Source organism: Bufo bufo, chromosome 7, assembly GCF_905171765.1.
Source record: "Bufo bufo chromosome 7, aBufBuf1.1, whole genome shotgun sequence".
NCBI classification, from domain to species: domain Eukaryota; kingdom Metazoa; phylum Chordata; class Amphibia; order Anura; family Bufonidae; genus Bufo; species Bufo bufo.
The window spans coordinates 143593276-143613861 of NC_053395.1; the positions used below are offsets into that span (position 1 = coordinate 143593276).

General features: G+C 41.7%; 1 protein-coding gene across 1 annotated transcript in view; it reads left to right on the plus strand.

The window, feature by feature from the left end:
• The window catches only part of LOC121008794 (aldehyde oxidase-like), a 223558-nt gene that overhangs the window by 56914 nt on the left and 146058 nt on the right, over positions 1-20586 (plus strand). Inside the window, exons 9-16 of the mRNA XM_040441488.1 lie at positions 259-351; positions 2642-2793; positions 3342-3435; positions 7954-8066; positions 9270-9454; positions 9539-9701; positions 11421-11525; positions 18429-18598. Coding sequence (XP_040297422.1) covers positions 259-351; positions 2642-2793; positions 3342-3435; positions 7954-8066; positions 9270-9454; positions 9539-9701; positions 11421-11525; positions 18429-18598 — 1075 coding nt within the window. The remainder of the gene's footprint in view (positions 1-258; positions 352-2641; positions 2794-3341; positions 3436-7953; positions 8067-9269; positions 9455-9538; positions 9702-11420; positions 11526-18428; positions 18599-20586) is intronic.

Below are 20586 nucleotides of genomic sequence, written 5' to 3' on the forward strand. Positions count from 1 at the left end.
GCAAATAATGCCATGCATTTTCTTAATTGATGTTACTAGAAAAAGGAACAGGGTTTGTACATCATATGGCAATTGATTTTTTTCTTATAAAGCAGTCCTAGGAATTTTGCATAGAGCTGCTTCAGAAGAAGAAACTACAGCCACCAATCCCATGTAATGCATGCAAGCATTGCTGCTTTGGCTTTTTGTGTGTGAATGTCGTTATGCCCACCTGAAAGAGCCCTTACACACATGCAAAACCATTTATTGTTCTTCCAGGACCAGGGATAAAGTTAAAAGGAATTTTCCCCCCAGTTTTAATTTCAATTGGAAGGATTCCAGATCTAAATACTGTGAAATACACAAAGGATGGTATGTATCACATGTATTGTCTGAGTGCATGTTTCATAGACATACACTGTATACAAACAGTATGAAGGATATATCTTAAATTGCCTGTATTTTGTAAAATATTTTATTGGACAATTCTGTTTAATAGAGATGAGCAAATTTCCGCTTATGAAATTTGTTTGCGATTCATTTACTTGTAAATGCAAAATTGCGTTCAATGACGGAATGCATGAAAACCAGTCAGTATCTGTTGTGGCCACCATTTGCATCACGCAGTGCAACACATCTCCGCCACATAGAGTTGGTCAGGTTGCTGATTGTGGCCTGTGGAATGTTGGTCCACTCCTCTTCAATAGCTGTGCGAAGTTGCAGAATATTGGCAGGAACTGGAACATGCTGTTGTATACGCCGATCCAGAGCATCCCAAACATCCTCAATGGGTGACATGCACGGTGAGTATGCTGGCCATTCAAGGACTGGAATGTTTTCAGCTTCCAGGAATTGTGTACAGATCCTTGCAATATGGGGCCGTGCATTATCATGCTGCAACATGAGGAGATGGTCGTGGATGAATGGCACAACAATGGACCTCAGGATCTTGTCACAGTATCTCTGTGCATTCAAAATGCCATCAATAAAATGCACCTGTGCACCTGTTCGTTGTCCATAACATACGCCTGCCCATACCATAACCCCACTGCCACCATGGGCCACTCGATCCACAACGTTGACGTCAACAAACCGCTCACCCACACGACACCACACACGCTGTCTGCCATCTGCCCTGAACAGTGAAAACCGGTACTCATCCATGAACAGAACGCCTCTCCAACGTGACAGATGCCATCGAATGTGAGCATTTGCCCACTCAAGTCGGTTACAACGATGAACTACAGTCAGGTCCAGACCCCGATGAGGACGACGAGCATGCAGATGAGCTTCCCTGATACGGTTTCTGACAGTTTGTGCAGAAATTCTTTGGTTATGCAAACTGATTGTTGCTGAAGCTGTCCGGGTGGCTGGACGATCATGGAGGTGAACATGCTGGATGTGGAGGTCCTGGGCTGGTGTGGTTACACATGGTCTGCGGTTGTGAGGCCGGTTGGATGTACTGCCAAATTCTCTGAAACGCCTTTGGAGAAGGCTTATGGTAGAGAAATGAACATTCATTGCAACAGCTCTGGAAGACAACAGCTCTGGTATACATTCCTGCAGTCAGCATGCCAATTGCACGCTCCTTCAAATGTTGCAACATCTGTGGCATTGTACTGTGTGATCAAACTGCACATTTCAGAGTGTCCTTTTATTGTGGGAAGGCTAAGGCACACCTGTGCAATATTCATGCTGTGTAATCAGCACCTTGATATGCCACACCTATGAGGTGGGATGGATTATCTCGGCAAAGGAGAAGTGCTCACTAACACAGATTTAGACAGATTTGTGAACAATATTTGAGACTAATGGGTCTTTTGTGTATGTAGAAAATGTTTCAGATCTTTGACTTCAGCTCATGCAAAATGGGAGCAAAACCAAAAGTGTTGCATTTATATTTTTGTTCATTGTAATAGAAGTCTATGGGTTGCATAACGGATCCGTCCCGTTTCCATTATGCAGGGGAGTCCTCCCCTGCATAATGGAAATGGGACGGATCCGTTATGCAGGCCATAGACTTCTATTATGATGGAATGAATAACGGAATTCCTCTAAAGACATTCCATTACGCATTCCGTCACAGAATTGTGTTATGGTCCGTGGTAATGGAATCCATAACGCAATTCTCCTTTTGCCAACAAACGAAGTGTGAACGAATTTCAAAATATGAAATTCGCTCATCTCTACTGTTTTTATCTTGAATGGTGTTACCAGCAATATCAAGTTTATGTTGCATTCCAAATAGTCCTATGACATCTGCCCTTGGGATGGGACAGGGATGGGGAGGGGATGCAGAGGTGAAGATGTGAGCTTTAACCATTAACTATTCTCAATAGAGGATTCTGTGTTATGTGCCTCCAGCTTTAAAAGAGAGGTGCCAGTGCCACCTTTCACTGTAATCATGCCTGTGATGATAATGAGATGACTGCTGAAAAGGGATTTTTACAGAATGGGAAGTAGACTAAGCGGACATAGTAAAAACTGCAATATTTCAGTATTATTTTTAGATAGGAAAGGAACCCCCCCCCCACACACAAAAAAAGAAAAAATATAAATAATTTTTGGGAAAATGTTTAACTTAAAAACCGAAAAAAGTTAAACAACAGGTATTTTTCTGAAAATACATTTGCTTTAACAGCACTTTACAATTTACTTGCAGGGCTTTCTATAGGTGCTGCCTGTTCTCTATCTATGTTGAAGGATACTTTGGAGGAAGCGGTATCTCAGCTCCCAAATGAGAAGACTAAGATTTTTCATGTTCTTTTACAACAGCTGAAGTCCCTGGCAGGGCAACAGATCAGAAATGTGGCTGTATGTAGATATTTTAAATCATCATGTGATTGCAATGTAGATAATGAAATAATAATCATTAAATATTAGCCAAATAGGAATGCATAAGGCCGACTTCACATCACCACTATATATTTCTCTTATTCTGTTCCATTTGAGGAGCAGAATAACAGAAGTGCTGGATATAGCACACATCTTACCTGTATGGAGCCAAAAAGATTCCATTGACTACAAGTTCGTTCACTTTCTGATTAAAATCCTTTTTTTTTTTAATCAGACAAAGAAGTCCTGCATGCAGAACTTTTTTGATCTGGTCTTTTCGATGGAATCTGCGATGGAGGCCACGAATGGAGCCTCCAATGCAGGTGTGAACTCACCATTATGCATGTGATTAGTACGATATCCCTTTAGACATACATAATGTATGCATATCGCTACAACACTATATAGTATAGCGAATGTTATGTTTCAATTCTTATTGTTTCATGATTAGATCTTGTATCTTCTAATGCTTCCACTTTATAATTAGAAGTTCTATCAGTCCATAATTTTACACAACTTTGTTGCAGTCATTAGGTGGACACATAGTTAGCCGGAACCCAAATTCTGATCTAAACCCCATATTAGCCTGTGGAAATGCTACACTCAATGTCCTGTCAAAAGGTAAGTGATCATATGATTATTAATTGTTTTGAAAGTTTGACAAAAGAAATAGCGGTGGGTACAACATGAGAAAGGAGCTCATAGGGTGAAGAAGTACAGTAATTGTGCCTTCAGTAGGTAGAATATTGCTCACTTTCTCTTGTTGTACAGGTAGGCACACACTAGAGTATAGCCTATAGGAGACTGGTCCATGCTGCCCCTGCTAGGTTGTGGTGTTCACTGGTTGGGTTACAACCAACAGGATGTCAGGAAGAACGTAATGTCTTAGGCCCAGCACTGAATCCTCCACCTACATTACATGACAAAAAAATAGGGAGCATCAAAACAGGTTGAAGGAGTCTGAACTTTCTTAATATACACTCACCTAAAGAATTATTAGGAACACCTGTTCTATTTCTCATTAATGCAATTATCTAGTCAACCAATTACATGGCAGTTGCTTCAATGCATTTAGGGATGTGGTCCTGGTCAAGACAATCTCCTGAACTCCAAACTGAATGCCAGAATGGGAAAGAAAGGTGATTTAAGCAATTTTGAGCGTGGCATGGTTGTTGGTGCCAGACGGGCCGGTCTGAGTATTTCACAATCTGCTCAGTTACTGGGATTTTCACGCACAACCATTTCTAGGGTTTACAAAGAACATCCAGTATGCGGCAGTCCTGTGGGCAAAAATGCCTTGTGGATGCTAGAGGTCAGAGGAGAATGGGCCGACTGATTCAAGCTGATAGAAGAGCAACGTTGACTGAAATAACCACTCCTTACAACCGAGGTATGCAGCAAAGCATTTGTGAAGCTACAACATGCACAACCTTGAGGCGGATGGGCTACAACAGCAGAAGACCCCACCGGGTACCACTCATCTCCACTACAAATAGGAAAAAGAGGCTACAATTTGCACGAGCTCACCAAAATTGGACTGTTGAGGACTGGAAAAATGTTGCCTGGTCTGATGAGTCTCAATTTCTGTTGAGACATTCAAATGGTAGAGTCCGAATTTGGCGTAAACAGAATGAGAACATGTATCCATCCTCTGATGGCTACTTCCAGCAGGATAATGCACCATGTCACAAAGCTTGAATCATTTCAAATTGGTTTCTTGAACATGACAATGAGTTCACTGTACTAAAATGTCCCCCACAGTCACCAGATCTCAACCCAATAGAGCATCTTTGGGATGTGGTGGAACGGGAGCTTTGTGCCCTGGATGTGCATCCCTCAAATCTCCATCAACTGCAAGATGCTATCCTATCAATATGGGCCAACATTTCTAAAGAATGCTATCAGCACCTTGTTGAAGCAATCAATGCCACGTAGAATTAAGGCAGTTCTGAAGGCAAAAGGGGGTCCAACACCGTATTAGTATGGTGTTCCTAATAATTCTTTAGGTGAGTGTAAATAAAAAGAAAAGATGATTGGACTTTATATCATTGTCTTATCAGAAATTTCCATAGCTTGTATAGTTCCCCTTACTTTGGAGCCTCCTCATATGGCATGCCATGTTGTACCTAAATAATGCGATCATACAATACACAGATTTAATAATTTACAGTATCAAAGGTGGCCAAATAACAGAGCCATAAAATTTCCTAAAAAAAACACTTTCAATAGATAAACTAAGAAAGGAGGCAGCTATCTTTCCATAAGTCCAGACACCAAATATAATATTGAAGGTGAATGCAAACCTATGGACATGCTACAAGCATATTCATGAGAATGTTAACTACAAAGTACATAACTGTATGTTGTTATTTAATATATATTAAAGATCATCAACCCTTTATAAGTGGATATTTTATAGAATAATTTAAGAAAATGTAGAGCAGGGGTCACTAAACTTCAGCACTCACAGCTGTTGTAGTCTACAACTCTCAGCATGCACACCTGCTTGGCTCTTACCAGGCCTCTATAGAAATGAATGGGAGCTGTAGTTTCACAACAGCTGTGAGTGCTGAAGTTTGCTGACACCTCCAGTGTCCAGTTGCTTCGCTTCAAACTTCATTTTAATGCTGTATGGAGATTCATCTCCGTACAGCATTAAAATGTATAGGCTCCGGCGAGGCAAATTCGTTATCACCAAAGTCTTGCGGGACTTTGTGAATAACTTCGGGATTTGATTTTTGAACCTGAAAACCATTTTAAAAGTTGATTCTGAAGTTGACTTCGATACAGAAGTACCAGTCTGTATTAAAGCCGACTTCAGATAACTGTTTTATAATGGTTTTCAATTTTAATAATCAAATGCCGAAGTAATTCTCATTTCGCTTTGCTGGACCCCATACATTTTCATGCTGTACGGAGACCAATCTCCTTAGAGCATTAAAACGAAGTTTGGAGCTAAGTGACTTGGGATCTAGGATCAGAAGCTCCCTTCGCTCATCCCTAGTTGTAGCTTCACAACAGCTGGAGCAAAGAAGGTTGCCGACTCCTGATGTGGAGTTTGATAGTAGCTTCCATATTAATCAGGTCAACATTCTATCCTTCAAAAAACAAAATAGGCCATTCAGAGGTGAAACCTAAGATGGCGTGAAAGGAGTAAAAAATAGACCAAGTATAAAAGAAACAATATAAAACCTGCTCTCTAGCATAACATATAGTCAGTAGTGTTGAGCGTGCATGCTCGGCCAAACACCAGTTTGGCTGGAGCATCGCAATGCTCAGCCGAATACCTTGTGTGCTCGAGCGCGATGCTTGAGTCAGTGTATTTAAATCCAATTTAGCCTCTATTTCTGAAAAGTTTCTGTTAGGATTTGAACTCTCATTAAAGGCAAGGACTTTAACCACTCAGCTATAAAGTTGAATAATAAACTATGTCAGAAAAACCTCATAGTTTGTCATGTAGTAAGTATTCCTATACAGCAGAAGTATAATTTCATATTTCACTGCAGGTTAACATGTAGCTGTATAGTGTAGTGGTAAAGGTTCTTGGCTGTAATGTAGAAGGTTGTGAGTTCAAATCCCACCAGAAGCTTTTCAGAAATAGAGGCAAAATTTTATTTATATATATAAGTTTTTAGCCATAATATATTTACATATATTATTATATATTTAGAATATATAATATATTATAATATATGTAAATATATTACGGCTAAAAACATCAGTAGTAGTTTCCCACATCTAATGCATTCATATATATCATAAGTATGATTATACAGTATATATACCATGGTGATGGATCATGTGACGGACCATGTGAGGAGCGCAGTGACGTCACCACAGGTCCTTTTCCTGTGCACAGCAAAGATGAAGACAGGAGAAGACTGGGCTGCGCGAACAAGTGGATTAAGGTGAGTTAAATTATTTTTATTTTTTTTAACCCCTCTAGCCCTATTGTACTATGCATTCTGTATTCAGAATGCTATTATTTTCCCTTATAACCATGTTATAAAGGAAAATAATAATGATCGGGTCCCCATCCCGATCGTCTCCTAGCAACCGTGCGTGAAAATCGCACCGCATCCGCACTTGTTTGCGGATGCTTGCGATTTTCACGCAGCCCCATTCACTTCTTTGGGGCCTGCGTTGCGTGAAAAACGCACAAAATAGAGCATGCTGCGATTTTCACGCAACGCACAAGTGATGCGTGAAAATCACAGCTCATGTGCACAGCCCCATAGAAATGAATGGGTCCGGATTCAGTGCGGGTGCAATGCGTTCACCTCACGCATTGCACCCGCGCGGAAATCTCGCCCGTGTGAAAGGGGCCTAACATTTCTTATGATATTGTTTCTTAATGATATGTGTACGCTCACAAGCCTCTTTGTATGTCATGTGAAATATATTAGAACGGTCCATCAAGTCATGTTTTTTTCATGGTAAATAAAATAAGATCTGTATCTGTCTTGCAGTATATATTAGGGATAAAGTACTTGTTTACTAACCTTCCAAAGTATGCAACCGTTCTTTTTAATATCCAAAAGCAATTCATTATATGAACATATACATAAATAAGTGATGATTATAGAAGTTATTTTAGGGAAAGAGGCCTCATTTTGGCACAATATTTTTGTAAACTAAATGTTATTGCTTACCATCCCCACAGAGTTTGGTGCTTATTAAGTCAATTTAAATTGCATCTATCAGCAGATTTGTACCTGTAAAAAAGGTCTGACCTGTTACATGTGATCTTGAAGCCATCAGCAGCAGCTTAAGCCATCTGTGTTGGTCTCATATATGGTTCATAATATATGCAAATGAGCCTCTAGGAGCAATGGGGGTGTTACCATTACACCTAGAGGCTCTGCTCTCTCTGTAACTGCTGCACCCCCTGCACCTTAATTTACTTTAGGTTGCTCCTAGAGGCTCATTTGCATGTATTAAAACTTCATTTTTCTTAGCAATGCGGACACATATAAACATGGGACCAACAAAGATGCTTTCAGCTGCCAAGTGCACATGTAACAGGCCAGCCAGTTTCATAGGTAAAAATCTGCTGACAGATGCCCTTTATATGGTTATGGATTTTATTTGTCCATTTTTCCCCCGCATTTTTTAAATAATGTTGTATATTGTTCGTAGGACAAACTCGACAGATCATTTGCAATGATGGCTTCTTCAAATGTAAGGAATCTTCATCCTGTCTCCTGCCAGAAGAGGTTCTTGTGTCTGTGTTCATTCCATTTACTCAAAAGGTGCTGTACATTTTGAACTATAAGCTCAGTTACCGCCAGGAATTTGCGCAGTGCCTGAAGGCCCACGGCCCCATGGTCTATTGCTGCACTTTTTTAGGATAAATAAACGCAAGTGACAAATAACTACATCTGCTTAAAGTGTAAAGGACCCTTTACAAGGGCTGATGATTGGGGCAGTTATTGGGAAGGAGCGGCGTTCCTAGGAACACTCATTCCAGGTAATTGCTCTGTATAAAGATGCCGCCAATCACCCAATGAACGAGTAAATGCTCGTTCATTGGATGAAAGCATCACTGATGTGGTCACCTAAATCATTATTTCTGGACAGCAAATTGTGCTCTCTAAAAAGTGATCTGAGGCCCAGAAACAATGATTCTCTAAGAGGATGAGTGATCACAGTAGCAATCACTTATCCCCATACAGAGGAGATGATTGCTATATGTAAATGTTATTCTCGCCTCCTCTGATAAGCAGGCAATAATCGCCTGCAGTGTCTTCCAGTGTAAAGGGGCCTTTATTATTGACTTTACAAGTTTTCAGTACGTAACAGATTGAAAGGGAAGGACTTTACATACTTTTGGAGGGTTAATGAGCAGTACAACCTCCTATACATTTTGTCTGTTGAAGGCTCTATAGACCTCCCTTGGTTTGCAGTGCCATATATTGGTGATAAAAGATTTTTTTTAAATCCCCTAAAGGGGTTATCTGGTACTTTAATATTGATGACCTATCCACAGGATAGGCAATCAATATCCAATTGGCAAGGGTACAACAGCCTTAACCCCCACCAATCAGTTGTTCTGCAGTAGATGCAGTAGCTCTGGCGCCAGAACTACACAGCTCTGTTTATTTCTGTGATGGTAGAGCTGGTTACTACAGCACTGCTGCCATTGAAGTGAAGTGGAGAAGCTCTGTCCACTACAGAAAGGGATGAAGCTCTGTAGTTCTGGTGCAAACTGCAGAACGACTGATCGGTGAGGGTGCAATGTGTCGGACTCCCACAAATCAGATATTGATGACCTATCCCGAGGATAGGCATTTAGTATTGAAGTACTGGAAAACCCCTTTAACACTTTTTGTTGGTTTTGATAAGTTTATATTTTGGCAAGAGCCAAACGTCTTTATGGAAACTACTAAACATTTTACATTGGGTAAAATGAATTACATTTCCAAGAATTTTATACTATTGCCCTCTTTCCACAGTGGGAGGTTGTGTCTGCCTTCAGACAGGCACAGAGAAAGGTTAACTCTGTGGCTATACTGGTCTCAGGAATGAGAGTATTATTTCAAGATCATTCAGACATCATTGAAGACATGAATATTTACTTTGGTGGCGCTGGCACAACCACAGTTCAAGCAAATAAGGCGAGAGAAGCAGTCATTGGAAGGTTCGTGGCAATGTTGTTATGTACAATACCGCCATGTAAATCCGATGTGCCACAGATTTTAATTTAACCCTTTTATATAACCAGGAAGTGGAATGAGGAGACTCTTGGTGAAGCATGTAGATTCATTTTGGATGAGATTTATCTTCCACCCTCTGCTCCTGGTGGGAAGGTGGAATTCAGAAGAACCTTGACCATCAGTTTTTTTTTCAAATTCTACCTAGAAGTGTTACAAGCCCTGAAATCAGAGGTGGGCTCATTGTGTTTACCATATAACTAGACAATCTATGGTAAAAGTTTGATCAACAATTTATTTGAATCTACATAAAATGATTAGTAACTTTAAAAATTACTTACCTTTACTTACTGAGAGTTATTTATCAGGGGCCGGCCGTTTATGCCTGTCTTTAATAGCCCCTGCACTGCCGGAGGATGTGCAGGCCTCTTATAAATTAGGCCATCCTCTGGCAGTCTATGCGGCTAGACTGGAGTAGCTTTCATTTGTTCTTTAGTCAATAAACGCATAAATGAAAGTGATTGTTCCGAAGTCAATGTCCCCACTCCACCCTGCCCATGACACCCCCTCTTTTTAGAAAGTGTTGAACACTTAGAAACTTAGTTGCAATGGCATTCAAAAAGTCACAAACAAGGGTTTGTGACTTTTTTATGCCAGTTTTTGGTATATTGAGTCATAATAAATGATCCCTATTATGTGCTACTTCCTATTACAAAGGGCATTGCATCATATATATCGGGGGAGGATGCGGGCAGTGGTGGGAGACTTTTGGGGATTAGTATCTCTTCTTTTATGTTTTAAAGAGTAACTAAACTCTTGTAAATTTTTTCTTTTAAAAGGTTCTAAAAAGGCCCAATTTTTTTTCCCTGATATACTTTATTAATCAATTATGCTTTTTTCCTACTCAAACCCTACCCAAAGTCTTGGGTACTATTGAGCTTTAAAATCAATATTCTAGTACAGTACTGCCAGTCAGTGCTGTACTGGAGTACAGATTTCACTGGGGCCGTGGTGAATGCTGCACAGGCTGGGGAACAGATCCTTGCTCCTGCCTGTGCCCCCTCAAGCATGGCTAAATTCAGGCACAGCACATTGATACCCTTAACCAGGGCTGGCCAACCTGCGGCTCTCCAGCTGTTGTAAAACTACAACTCCTACAATGCCCTCCTGTAAGCTGATAGCTGTTGGCAGTCTGGGCATGATGGGAGTTGTAGGTTGGCCATCCCTGCCCTGAACCATTGTGCTATGCCAGGATTTAGCTGAGTGGAGCAGGCCCCATCCTGACCTCGATCCGCATCTCTATCTATAGAACTTTTTTTTTTAAAGTGTTACAAAACTTTAGTTACCCTTTAAACCCCTGACACTGATGCCAACTATAATTTTATTCTCCAGGAACACCCCTGTAAAGTGAATGTCCATTTTATTAAGAAGTTGAAAACTGTGTGCTCTTTAACTTTGTAATATATCTTTATGGTGCTTACAGTTCCCTTTGCTGAGTTAGAAATCCACATTTGCCATTATCCCTTTACACAGTGATAACATCCAGCTGCCTGTATCTGCCACTAGGAGGTGCCTACTACATATGGATTTATACAGCTCAAATTATAATTAAAAGCGTTGTCTACCTATCCTTATGCCAGTTTAGGACATATTGATGTTGGATAGAGCATTCCCCTCTACTCATCAAGCAAGAACGGAGAGACACTAGACATGCCTAACTAGCTGTGGCTTCCCACACCAAAATCAGCTGTGTGCTGGGGGTACTGAAGTGGAACCTCTGATGAGGCAACCCGTTGAAAGCTGTATAAATCTCGATGTAGTGAGCTGGTTACAGAGATGACCTGCCTGTTGACAGGTGCATTAAAAGTAGAAGATCTTATATTATCTTTCAGCATAAATTATCTATGTGTTTTTTCACAAATGTTAATGTTGTTATTGTACATTTTCCTTTAGTGTAGTGTGAATGGGCACATTTATCCTGCAGATATATCTCAGAGAAACTGTGTTAAAAGTTCCATAGTCCAGAAGGCAACACTAAAGACTATGCAGAAATATCAGGTAAGTTTTTCAATTAGACAAATACAGTTGCAAGAAAAAGTATGTGAACCCTTTGGAATGATATGGATTTCTGCACAAATTGGTCATAAAATGTGAACTGATCTTCATTTAAGTCACAACAATAGACAATCACAGTCTGCTTAAACTAATAACACACAAAGAATTAAATGTTACCATGTTTTTATTGAAAACACCATGTAAACATTGACAGTGCAGGTGGAAAAAGTATGTGAACCCCTAGACTAATGGCATCTCCAAGAGCTAATTGGAGTGAGGTGTCAGCCAACTGGAGTCCAATCAATGAGATGAGATTGGAGGTGTTGGTTACAGCTGCCCTGCCCTTTAAAAAACACACACCAGTTCTGGGTTTGCTTTTCACAAGAAGCATTGCCTGATGTGAATGATGCCTCGCACAAAAGAGCTCTCAGAAGACCTACGATTAAGAATTGTTGACTTGCATAAAGCTGGAAAGGGTTATAAAAGTATCTCCAAAAGCCTTGCTGTTCATCAGTCCACGGTAAGACAAATTGTCTATAAATGGAAAAAGTTTAGCACTGCTGCTACTCTCCCTAGGAGTGGCTGTCCTGTAAAGATGACTGCAAGAGCACAGCGCAGACTACTCAAAGAGGTGAAGAAGAATCCTAGAGTCTCAGCTAAAGACTTACAAAAGTCTCTGGCATATGCTAACATCCCTGTAAAACACTAAACAAGAATGGATTTCATGGGAGGATACCACAGAAGAAGCCACTGCTGTCCAAAAAAACCATTGCTGCACGTTTACAGTTTGCACAAGAGCACCTGGATGTTCTACAGCAGTATTGGCAAAATATTCTGTGGACAGATGAAACCAAAGTTGAGTTGTTTGGAAGAAACACACAACACTATGTGTGGAGAAAAAGAGGCACAGCACACAAACATCAAAACCTCATCCCAACTGTGAAGTATGGTGGTGGGGGCATCATGGTTTGGGGCTGCTTTACTGCGTCAGGGCCTGTACAGATTGCTATCATCGAAGGAAAAATGAATTCCCGAGTTTATCAAGACATTTTGCAGGAGAACTTAAGGCCATCTGTTCACCAGCTGAAGCTCAACAGAAGATGGGTGTTGCAACAGGACAATGACCCAAAGCATAGAAGTAAATCAACAACAGAATGGCTTAAACAGAAGAAAATACGCCTTCTGGAGTGGCCCAGTCAGAGTCCTGACCTCCACCCGATCGAGATGCTGTGGCATGACCTCAAGAAAGCGATTCACACCAGACATCCCAAGAATATTGCTGAACTGAAACAGTTCTGTAAAGAGTAATGGTCAAGAATTACTCCTGACCGTTGTGCACGTCTGATCTGCAACTACAGGAAACATTTGGTTGAAGTTATTGCTGCCAAAGGAGGTTCAACCAGTTATTAAATCCAAGGGTTCATATACTTTTTCCACCTGCACTGTGAATGTTTACATGATGCGTTCAAAAAAATCTTGGTAACATTTAATTCTTTGTGTGTTATTAGTTTAAGCACACTGTGATTGTCTATTGTTGTGACTTAGAGGAAGATCAGATCACATTTTATGACCAATTTGTGCAGCAATCCATATAATTCCAAAGGGTTCACATACTTTTTCTTGCAACTGTATATTGTAAGAGACCATAAAATATGCATTAGGTCTACAAGAATTCCCTTAACTTCCATCAGCATAGCACAACACAGTGAACAATTATTTACACATTACAACTGTGTTAGTCCTCCCCAAAATAGCTATGTGTGATACAACAGCAATAATAGATGCATTTTACTTGCCTTTGTTGAAATGATGTATGAGAAATATTCATTTAGGAAGGGTTTTATGAGGTAACATACATAGTTATGTAGGTTGATTGAAAAAAGACATATTATATTTATGGCCTGGCAACCCCGCCAATCGGCTGTTTGAAGAGAAGGCATGCTGCTGTGCCAGCGCTGCCTCCTCTTCATTGTTTACCTGCTCATTGTTGCATCCACAGCATTGAGCAGGTATAATTACACCTAAGCCATCCTATTCACTTCAATGGGATGGTTCATTCTTATAGACTTGTGTAGAAACGAGCCGTTCCACTGAAATTAATGGGACGGCTTAAGTGTAATTACACCTGCTTACCTTTGCGGATGTGATGGCGAACAAGTAAACAATAAAGAGCACGACACGCTCCTTCTTTTCAAACAACTGATCGGTAGGGGTGTCGGACCCCTGCTAATCTAATATTGATAACCCATCCTGAGGATAGGTCATCAATAAAAATAACTTGGACAACCGCTTTAAGGGAAGAGGAGTAAGAAACTCTACACAAAAGTCTACTCATCCCTGTTAAAATGTCAGGTTTCTGTGATGTAAAAAAATGAGACAAAGATAAATCATTTCAGAACTTTTTCCACCTTTAATATGACCTATAAACTGTACAACTCAATTGAAAAACAAACTGAAATCTTTTAGGTAGAGGGAAGAAAACAAAAAAAAACTAAAATAATGTGGTTGCATAACTGGGGATGTAACTGTGTTCAGAATTATGTTAAATAGGAGTCAACATACACCTGCCATCATTTAAAGTGCCTCTGATTAACCCTAAATAAGGTTCAGCTGCTCTAGTTGGTCTTTCCTGAAATTTTCTTAGTCGCATCCCACAGCAAAAGCCATGGTCCACAGAGAGCTTCCAAAGCATCAGAGGGATCTCATTGTTAAAAGGTATCAGTCAGGGTACAAAAGAATTTCCAAGGCATTAGATATACCATGGAACACAGTGAAAACAATCATCAAGTGGAGAAAATATGGCACAACAGTGATATTACCAAGAACTAGACGTCCGTCCAAAATTGATGAAAAGATGAGAAGAAAACTGGTCTGGGAGGCTACCAAGAGGCCTACAGCAACATTAAAGGAGCTGCAGGAATATCTGGCAAGTACTGGCTGTGTGGTACATGTGACAACAATCTCCCGTATTCTTCATATGTCTGGGCTATGGGGTAGAGTGGCAAGACGAAAGCCTTTTCTTACGAAGAAAAACATCCAAGCCACATTTTGCAAAAACACATCTGAAGTCTCCCAAAAGCATGTGGGAAAAGGTGTTATGGTCTGATTAAACCAAGGTGGAACTTTTTGGCCATAATTCCAAAAGATATGTTTGGCGAAAAACAACACTGCACATCACCAAAAGAACACCATACCCACAGTAAAGCATGGTGGTGGCAGCATCATGCTTTGGGGCTGTTTTTCCTTCAGCTGGAACTGGGGCCTTAGTTTAGCTAGAGGGAATTATGAACAGTTCTAAATACCAGTCAATATTGGCACAAAACCTTCAGGCTTCTGCTAGAAAGCTGAACATGAAGACAAACTTCATCTTTCAGCATGACAACGACCCAAAGCATACATCCAAATCAACAAAGGAATGGCTTCACCAGAGGAAGATTCAAGTTTTGGAATGGCCCAGCCAGAGCCCAGACCTGAATCTGAAATCTGTGTGGTGATCTGAAGAGGGCTGTGCACAGGAGATGCCCTCGCAATCTGACAGATTTGGAGTGTTTTTGCAAAGAAGAGTGGGCAAATCTTGCCAAGTCAAAATGTGCCATGCTGATAGACTCATACCCAAAAAGACTGAGTGCTGTAATAAAATCAAAAGGTGCTTCAACAAAGTATTAGTTTAAGGGTGTGCACACTTATGCAACCATATTATTTTCTTTTTATATTTTTTCTTCCCTCTACCTAAAAGATTTCAGTTTGTTTTTCAATTGAGTTGTACAGTTTATAGGTCACATTAAAGGTGGAAAAAGTTCTGAAATGATTTATCTTTGTCACATTTTTTTTATATCACAGAAACCTGACATTTTAACCAGGGTCTGTAGACTTTTTATATCCAATGTACATAAGCATCATTGTCAAACCTTTTTTTAAACTACCCGCTGTTCCTGCTGTGACTATGTCCTGAGGTAGACTATTCTATAGATTCACAGTTCTTACAGTAAAGAAGACTTGCCTCCTTGTCTTCTGAGGAGGTTTTCCATGAAACAGCTTAGCTTTAATATTTTTTGTACGACCCATTTCTATACTTGTATAAGTTAATCATGAACTCCCTTAGACGTCTCTTTAATTAAGCCCCTCTATGCCCCTTATCAGTTTAGTCGATTTTCTTTGGAATTTTTTCCAGCTCCAGGCCATCCTTTCTATGGACTGGCGCCCAGAACTGAACTGCATATTCCAAATGAGGCCTCATTGCAGTTTTGTAATGTGATAATATTATGTCTCTGTCCCGCACAGGGACATGTCTCTTTTAATACATGACAACAGCAGCTGGTTGACATTACATGCTGCTATTTAGTCTATGTCAAACTACAAGTTACACTCAAATCCTCCTCAACAAGGTTGGTTTTGACTATGTAGTTTACATCAATCTGTAGTCCGCAAATAGAATACAGAATACAGACTGTTATAAATCATCCAATAAAAAAGGTAGCTGGAGATGGCAACACATTGAATTTATATTTCACAATCAGTAGTATCATCACTACAACAGCTTAAGGCCTCATGCACACGACCGTTGTGTGCATCCGTGTCCGTTGTTTCGTTTTCCGTGATTTTCTGCGGACCCATTGACTTTCAATGGGTCCGTTGAAAACTCGGGAAATGCACCGCTGTTCATCCGCGTCCGTGATCCGTGTTTCCTGTCCATCAAAAAAATATGACAACGGTTCGCGGTCCCATTCAAGTCAATGGGTCCGTGAAAAAACACGGATGCACACAAGATTGTCATCCGCGTCCGTGATCCGTGTCAGTAGGCTACTTTCGCACAGACGGATCCGCAGATCCGTCTGCATAGAGCTTTTTCAGATATGAGTTTTCACATCGTGAAAACTCAGATCCGACAGTATATTCTAACACAGAGGCATTCCCATGGTGATGGGGACGCTTCAAGTTAGAATATACTAAGAACTGTGTACATAACTGCCCCCTGCTGCCTGGCAGCACCCGAACTCTTACAGGGGGCTGTGATCAGCACAATTAACCCCTAGGGGTTAATTGTGCGTATCATAGCCCCCTGTAAGAGATCGGGTGCTGCCAGGCACCAGGGGGCAGACCCCCCTCCCTCCCCTGTATTTAATTCATTGGTGGCCAGTGCGGCCCCCCCTCCCTCCCCTGTATTAAATTCATTGGTGGCCAGTGCGGCCCCCCCTCCCTCCCTCCCCTGTATTTAATTCATTGGTGACCAGTGCGGCCCCCCCTCCCTCCCCAGTATTAAATTCATTGGTGGCCAGTGCGGCCTCCCCTCTCCCCCCCCCCTAATTAAAATCCCCCCCCATCATTGGTGGCAGCAGAGAGTTGCGATCGGTGTCCCAGTTTAATCGCTGGGGCTCCGATCGGTTACCATGGCAACTAGGACGCTACTGCAGTCCTGGCTGCCATGGTTACTTAGCAATTTTAGAAGCATTATACTTACCTGCGCTGTCTGTGACCGGCCGGGCGCTTCTCCTACTGGTAAGTGATAGGTCTGTGCGGCGCATTGCTTATAGCACAGACCTGTCACTTACCAGTAGGAGAAGCGCCCGGCCGGTCACAGACAGCGCAGGTAAGTATAATGCTTCTAAAATTGCTAAGTAACCATGGCAGCTAGGACTGCAGTAGCGTCCTGGTTTTCATGGTAACCGATCGGAGCCCCAGCGATTAAACTGGGACTCAGATCGGAATTATCCGCTGCCACCAATGATTGGGGGGGATTTTAATTAGGGGGGGAGAGTGGAGGCCGCACTGGCAGCCAATGAATTTAATACAGGGGAGGGAGGGGGGCCGCACTGGCCACCAATGAATTTAATACAGGGGAGAGAGGGAGGAGGGGCCGCATTGGCCACCAATGAATTTAATACAGGAGAGGGAGGGGGGGCCTCACTGGCCACCAATAAATTTAATACTGGGGAGGGAGGGGGGGTCGCACTGGCCACCAATGAATTTAAAACTGGGGAGGGAGGGGGGTCTGCCCCCTGTTGCCTGGCAGCACCTGATCTCTTACAGGGGGCTATGATACGCACAATTAACCCCTCAGGTGCTGCCAGGCAGCAGGGGGCAGTCATGTACACAGTATATTCTAACTTAAAGCGTCCCCATCACTATGGGAACGCCTCTGTGTTAGAATATACTGTCGGATCTGAGTTTTCCCGCTGTAACTCAAATCCGATGGTATATTCTACCATAGAGGCGTTCCCATGGTGATGGGGACGCTTCAAGTTAAAATATACCATCGGATTGGAGAAAACTCAGATCCGATGGTATATTAATAGGGACTCCTGACTTTACATTGAAAGTCAATGGGGGACGGATCCGTTTGTAATTGCACCATATTGTGTCAACGTCAAACGGATCCGTCCCCATTGACTTGCATTGTAAGTCAGGACGGATCCGTTTGGCTCCGCACGGCCAGGCGGACACCAAAACGACTTTTTCCTTCATGTCTGGTGATCCTCCAAAAATCAAGGAAGACACACGGAAACAAAAACGGATCACGGAACAACGTTTTGCGGACCGTGAAAAAATACTGTCGTGTGCATGAGGCCTAAGGCAGTGAATCTTGAAAGACAGGTCTAGTAGTGAATTGTTTAAAGAGCTTTTCCAGAGTTATTTAAAAATGTTGCCACTGCTAGGAATTGTGCTAAAAAAACAAAAGAGGCTATATTTACCAGTTTAATCCCTTACTGCTTCCAGCAGTGCACTCCAATCCACAGCATAGTCTTCGTGGCCGCAGTTTTAAATAACTTGGAAGACCCTTTTAAGAGCTATTTGCTGATATCTTGGAAATAGTAGTTGTAAATGTTAGGGTTCATGTCGATCATAATGCAAATTGTTTGTATTCCTATTTGTAGAATGACTGCAATTATTTAATTATATATTTCTTAGGACATTACAGCTCATCAGCCCATTGTGGATGCTGTTGGACGTCCTATCATGCACCATTCAGCCATGAAGCATGTGTCTGGTGAGGCAGTATATTGTGATGACATGCCACTTATGGAGGGAGAGTTGTTTTTGGCTTTGGTTACAAGCTCAAGAGCTCATGCAAAAATCATGTGAGTATAGTCTGTGATCATACAGTGATTCTGTTTGTCAGTTTATTTTTGCTATGTTATGGAGTATATGGTTGATCTTGCACATGAAATGTTATTGCATACAAAGAAGAGCTATGGCCTGTGCAGTAACCAAGAGAAGGGTATCTGCAAATGGTTTGTTATCTAATATGTTATGTATTGTCATATTATGTATGGAGTCTGCATGGCCGAACATTGAAGTCAGCAAGGAAGCCTGGTACCATAAGCTGTTAAGACTTTACTGCATTGAGAGACACCATTAAAGAGGACTTTTAACGGGTTCTGACATTACAGTATCAATACCTGGCACTGTAGGGCATGTTTACTAGATGTCATATTTTCTTTCAGATACGCTTGTCTGTTGCGGCGCTGTGCCACCCGTTCTGTTTTGCACCCCTCAATAGAATCGGTACAGGGAGGAGGAGATGGCTGTGTTTCTCAGTCTGTGTCTCCTTCTCCCTGGCTGTGAGCTATCCAACCACAGTGGACTGTGTCACAGCCATTGAGAAAAAACATGTAACCTTCTCCCTGGCTGTGACGCGGTCCACTGTAATTGGACAGATCACAGAGAAGGAGACACCCACTGAGAAAAGCTGCCGTCTCCTCCTCCCTGTATCAATGCTATTGATTAGCATACGGAGCGTCAAAACAGAATGGGGGGGAAACAGCGCTGCAACGGAGGAGCGTATCTGAAAATAAATTAGCGATATGACATCGAGTAAATATGCCCTACAGTGCCAGGTATTGATATTGTAATGTCAGAACCTGTGAAAGGTATTTCACTCCTGGACACAACCTAGCCATTCATATCTCTAAAACCCTGTGCCCCTCAGTGGACATTAAAGTCACTTTCGAAAGAACGCTATTCCCAGCCATACATTCTACTAGAAGAGACTTGAGACAGAAAAAGAGGGAAGAGAACCAGAACTCCCACCTGTGCCAAAATCCATACATCATTATCTGGAAAGAATTGCACTGTATACAGTTGGAACTGTGTTTTGCCATCGTTGGATGTCCTACAACTCCCATTTTGCACTTTGTTAAAGTGATACATTTATTTTGTTACCTCTGGCCTGGTTACTGACTCCTGCACCATATATGCAGGCCATTGCACTCTATACACTCTGCTTTGCACCCATAAAAAAAACACCCAACATCACGGGCACCCCAGATGCAGGAGCCCCAGAATCAGAGTGTGCCCTGAGGGAAGGAAGAGTGCACTCTCCTTTCACTGCACTGGCCCTAGGGAGCAACAGTGTGAGGAAAGCCACTGTGATAGACTTTCTGCCACAGAGCCACTACCACTCCCATACTCTGCTCTAGCTACTCCTGGGTTCGTCGTACAAGCAAGATGTAGCCTAGATATGGAGGTCTGTCCACTCGGAGCTGGCCCTGATAATCGATACCATTATACCCTTAAGACTGTTTCATTTTAGTGCTTTGAATGTAGTACGCATATGTAGTATACCTTGCCATCTTATTTTAGCAAGTAGAACTGAGATTTGGAGCGTTACTACAAGGCATATCCCAATGAAGTAAGTTGGTATGTTGGCAGGCAGTCTAGGAGAAACAACTAAAAAATGCAACAAGAAAACACAGGGCAGAAGAACAGAGAGGAACTAGACCTGACACAAGTTATTTTCCCAGGAGCTATCCAACAAGAGATGGAACTAAGGAAGAACCAAGCCAATGAAAGTGATATTACCATTAGGCTTAAACTGATAGTGAACTGAAACTTTTGACAACAATGTCCCAGCAATCTCCAATTAGATCATATATGGACCTGTAGGTTGCTAAGTTTTAAGCAGGTGGTTCATTAAAGGGGAAATACATATTATTTGAAAGAAAACGGAACCCCTTATTCAAAGTAATCGGTTTGGTTAAGGCAGTGATGCCCAGCCTGCGGCCCTCCAACTGTTGCAAAACTACAACTCCCAGTATGCCTGGACAGTCTACAGCTATTAGGGCAT